The 4,096-nt window shown below is 42.9% G+C and overlaps 1 protein-coding gene across 1 annotated transcript; it reads right to left on the reverse strand.

The window, feature by feature from the left end:
• Positions 1-1,871: 1,871 nt before the first annotated feature.
• On the reverse strand, positions 1,872-3,998 carry LOC117117158. Its single transcript, XM_033261368.1, has one exon. It carries the CDS (start codon positions 3,996-3,998, stop codon positions 1,872-1,874), a length of 2,127 nt encoding a protein of 708 aa, XP_033117259.1.
• Positions 3,999-4,096: the final 98 nt, after the last annotated feature.

Genomic DNA, 4,096 nt, shown 5'->3' on the forward strand with positions numbered 1-4,096 from the left:
AATAATACTATTAAGTTCTACCTAATAACCATAAAATACATTACTATACTAGGTGGTTTGATCATATTTTGCTTTAATCATATGATATAAATTAGGCATAGATAAATTTAAATATTACATGTATGCATATGTATTAGCAGTTTTTAATAATGCATTATTATCATCATAAAAATGTATGTCTATAAAGCAGCAATTGTCACAGCCGTGTATTTTCAATATATGACTACATTATTATTCAGCAATGTGTAAAATTGTTTACCAATGCACCACTATCATTGGCATTTAACTGTACCGCTACAACTTTTTCTTAAATTTAATGCAAAATTTTAATAATACTAGGGCCTACTGTAATATAAGTTTAACTAATAACCATTCTTTGAAATTATAAAATACATTACTATACTAGGTGGTTTGATCACATTAGGCATAGGTAATTTTAAACATTACATGTATGCACATATATTGGCAGTTTTTAAAGCAGAAACCTTAGCTTGTTTTACTTATTAAATATTGCTGGGAAAATTACTACCATGTATCTCTGCGAGTTGGTTTTGTTTGCATTTATTATTTCCAATATTTTTATTTGAAACATTAAACAGCACAGCTTTGTACGATTACATGCTAGGAGTCATTTTTACTGGTTGCTACTGCGGAGTGCGGTGCTTTATAATCGATATAGGCCTACTGTAATTGCTTTGAGCGAGAGTGTTTCTATTAACATTAGTTTGGAACAGTCCCTGACGAGAGGAAAGTAGGCGTGGTCAGGTCACCCCAACTTACCGACAGACCATAGCAAGTCCTATGTAAGTCTAATATTACCGATGAGATAATTATTATTGCTACGGTGCTCTAGAATTGTGAAAAAAAATTTAACATTACAAGATTACACTTAAGCTCTATTTCTATTTAAGTGCCAACACACTGAAGCCTCCAAAAAAAAAAAACAAACAAACAAACAAACAAACAAACAAACAAAAAACGTACAGGTATGTCAACTTCTCCACTCTATGCTTAGCCATTAGAACATCTTAGATTATTAATACGCAGCACTAGAAGATGCTTAGCAATCCTCCATTGAATGGTCGATTCATTTGAAAATATAAACAAAAATCAAGTCTGGGCCCAAAAAGAGCATGTGTATTCCTGGGCCATCACCTTCGGGCCCCTCCTCAGGGTTCATCCTAGCCCGGGACTACAAAACCACAAGTGAACACCTCGCTATGGATCACAGTTTCAGGAAAACAACTTTTTTCTACTCGAATCCTAGCCCGAGACTACTACAAAACCATCCGTAGTTATTTATTTCTATAAATTTCTGATGTGAAAAGCGGGGGAGGGGATGGATGGGGTTCCTACATTTTGCTTAATTGAGGGGATGTACTCTAAACTTATTAAGAATGTAAACTCTAACTGCATATATAGGCCTATATATATATATTCGATCTGGTTTTGCTGGTGATATTTGCAACACGTTCAACCGTTATATATATAAATATATAAAAATTTTAAAAAGCAGAACATATCTGCGGACAGTAAAATTGAAGTTAGCACGTCGGCCTTTTTTGTTCCCCGATCTTAAGCCAAAGAGCTTCTTTCCTATTAAATAAAGTCAGCTGTGATTCTGTGAAATACATCTCTGTTACCACAGATCCTATATACAAACTGTATATAGTTGCATATTGTGCATTTTTCCCCATTACAATGGCATCTTGCTTCATCTCTTGATACTTGGTATATTCCTCGAGGATTAGTTTAAACTCTTGATCGCTAATTACATTATCCTCCAAAGCGGCGGAAACGATGCTATCGATTTCAGGTTGACGTCATCGATACGAAACTCATTTCAGCAATCAATCACGTGATTACAAAATCTAGTCGGGGGTATGCTCTATCTTGTTATGCCCGTACGCGTAGGTAGTTATTCCATCGTCGAGTATATACCGTTTAGTATCCAACGGAGATAGCGACTTTTTAGTCTGATTGATCGTGTAAAGCACATGCTTACTGCTTCGAATCGAACTCATGTCGCAATGCATATCCTCTCTACTCGTCAACACTCGCACGTAATCGTCGTGATTTAAACGGTCCCTTACGACGTATCTGGCGACTCCCTTTGCCCGCTTGACATCCAGCCTCGGGTCTTGCGTCTTGATTGAATACATTTTCGGTCTGAGTCCAACAAATTCCGTCATGACGCGTCCGCCCAATTCGTCCTTCATCTTTCCTAGAACCTTTTTATTTTTCTCGCTGTACAGACGACTGTCCTTATCATAGTTGCTCGTGTCGAACCAATCTAAATTTTCTCGCATGTCGGCGTAAACGTCCTCGGTGGTGATCTTGAGAAACAGGCTATCGGTGTCTGTGTACAAGAGCTTGACGCGATCGCCGTACGCGGGTACGAGCTTGTCGTACCAAAACTCGTACATTAAAAGCTTGCTCAGATCCAAGACGGCCGTACCGCAATAGATGGGTTTGTTGAGCTTGACCCGCGTCTTGTTCATGTGGATGGCAACGAGATTATCGTTGATATCGACGAAGCTATTAAAGTTTGGTTTCGCAAAGAGCTTGGTTATTTTTCTAGTTTCGCTAGTTTTGCACAGATGAACGGTTTGCCTGTTGCGAACATTTTCCATAGTCTTGCCGAAAACGGAATTGTTCATTAGCTTGAAAAAGTCCTTTTCAAAGTCGGTTTTTGCCCCTTTTCTAAGCTCGGTATTCATGTCGATGTACTCTTTCATCCACGGTCTCTGCGTAAACTCGACGATGCGATGAACCTTGGTCAGCACGAGTCCCTTTGCGAGATAAAACTGCAAGTTTCTATAGTGCACGACGTACTTGGTCTTGGTCATCAGGTTCGGCACGAGTTTCTCCACCCTTGGATTATCGTCGCCCAGCAGGTCGTGCTGGTAGGGACTCATCCACTCGCGACGGGGCGCGAGCGTCTCGGGCGCCAGGGGGTAATCGTCAAACAGGTCGTGCGTTTCTTCCGGCACCTCCAGGTCCACCTCGAGAACGTACCCCTTTCTACCGTCGACCGGTACCTCGAGGACCATTTTATACTCGTCCGGATCGATCCACCTAAAATCCGATACGGGTAACGGCTGACTCATGGCCCACCCGTACAGATTGTTGGCATCGAGATCTAGCCCGTACGTGCTGGGTTTTGTCTCGTCGTAGTCGTCCATGTACTTGTTGTTAAACTTGTAGTATCGATGGGAAACCATGCTGATACCGCCTCTGATTCCCTTTTCGAACATCATGTGCATGTCCAAGTCGGTCATCAGCTCGAGCTCCACCCCGGTCTTGCTGAGCAGCGCGTCCCAGCTGAAACCCGGCAGCGTAAAATAGTTGCACGGATCCAATCCGTACACTCGATACGCCGTAGCTCTAAAGTTTTGGAACACGTCGGCCAACAGCAAAACGTCCGTCTTGAGGTAGAGGTCGTGATAATCGCCGAGGTTTTTACATTTAAATCGCTCGTAAACCCTAGCGGCGTGCTCGTAGTCGTCGTCGCTCACGCCCTCGTTGCGCAGGCTGCTGTAAAATAGCTCCTTGTCGGGTAAGCCCTCCTCTCGAAACTTGTCAAACGAATCCATGTATTCGTACGGATACACGCCCTTTCTCGCGACTAGCCTCAGGTCGTCCTCGTCGTCGAAAAACGTCTCGGTGAGCTTAAACTCGTCGATCGGCAGCTTGCTAACCAGTTGAGCCAACGAGGCGTTTAGAAATTTCATCGAATCGATAAAACGCAGGTTACCTAGGCTAAAGGAAATGTACTTTTCCGTATTGCTCGGGATGCAATCGATCTTTCCCGGCATCTCTCCGAGGGCCTGTATGATCAAGTGCCCGTCGTACCCGGCCAGATTGTGGAATATCACGGGTACGGGCGTACGCTCGGTTAACCGCAACTTGAGATTGCAAACCGCGTGTGCCGCTCCGCGATACGCGTCGGTAACGTGGCAATGATCTCGCACCTTTTGCCCGTTCTTTTTCGTCATACACTCGTAGCACGTCTTGTAATTATTGTCGGGGTTTGCCTTGACCTTGACGCATTTCCAACAGTCACCGACCCCGCTATATTCCGTAAAGCCGCCTC

This window comes from Anneissia japonica, unplaced genomic scaffold (assembly GCF_011630105.1).
Source record: "Anneissia japonica isolate Jap-2015-1 unplaced genomic scaffold, ASM1163010v1 scaffold287835_len3118868_cov185, whole genome shotgun sequence".
NCBI classification, from domain to species: domain Eukaryota; kingdom Metazoa; phylum Echinodermata; class Crinoidea; order Comatulida; family Comatulidae; genus Anneissia; species Anneissia japonica.

Bases quoted from the DNA above. Each gene is read 5' to 3' on its own strand.
- LOC117117158 (XM_033261368.1), bottom strand. From the start codon at position 3,998: ATGACGAAAAAGAACGGGCAAAAGGTGCGAGATCATTGCCACGTTACC.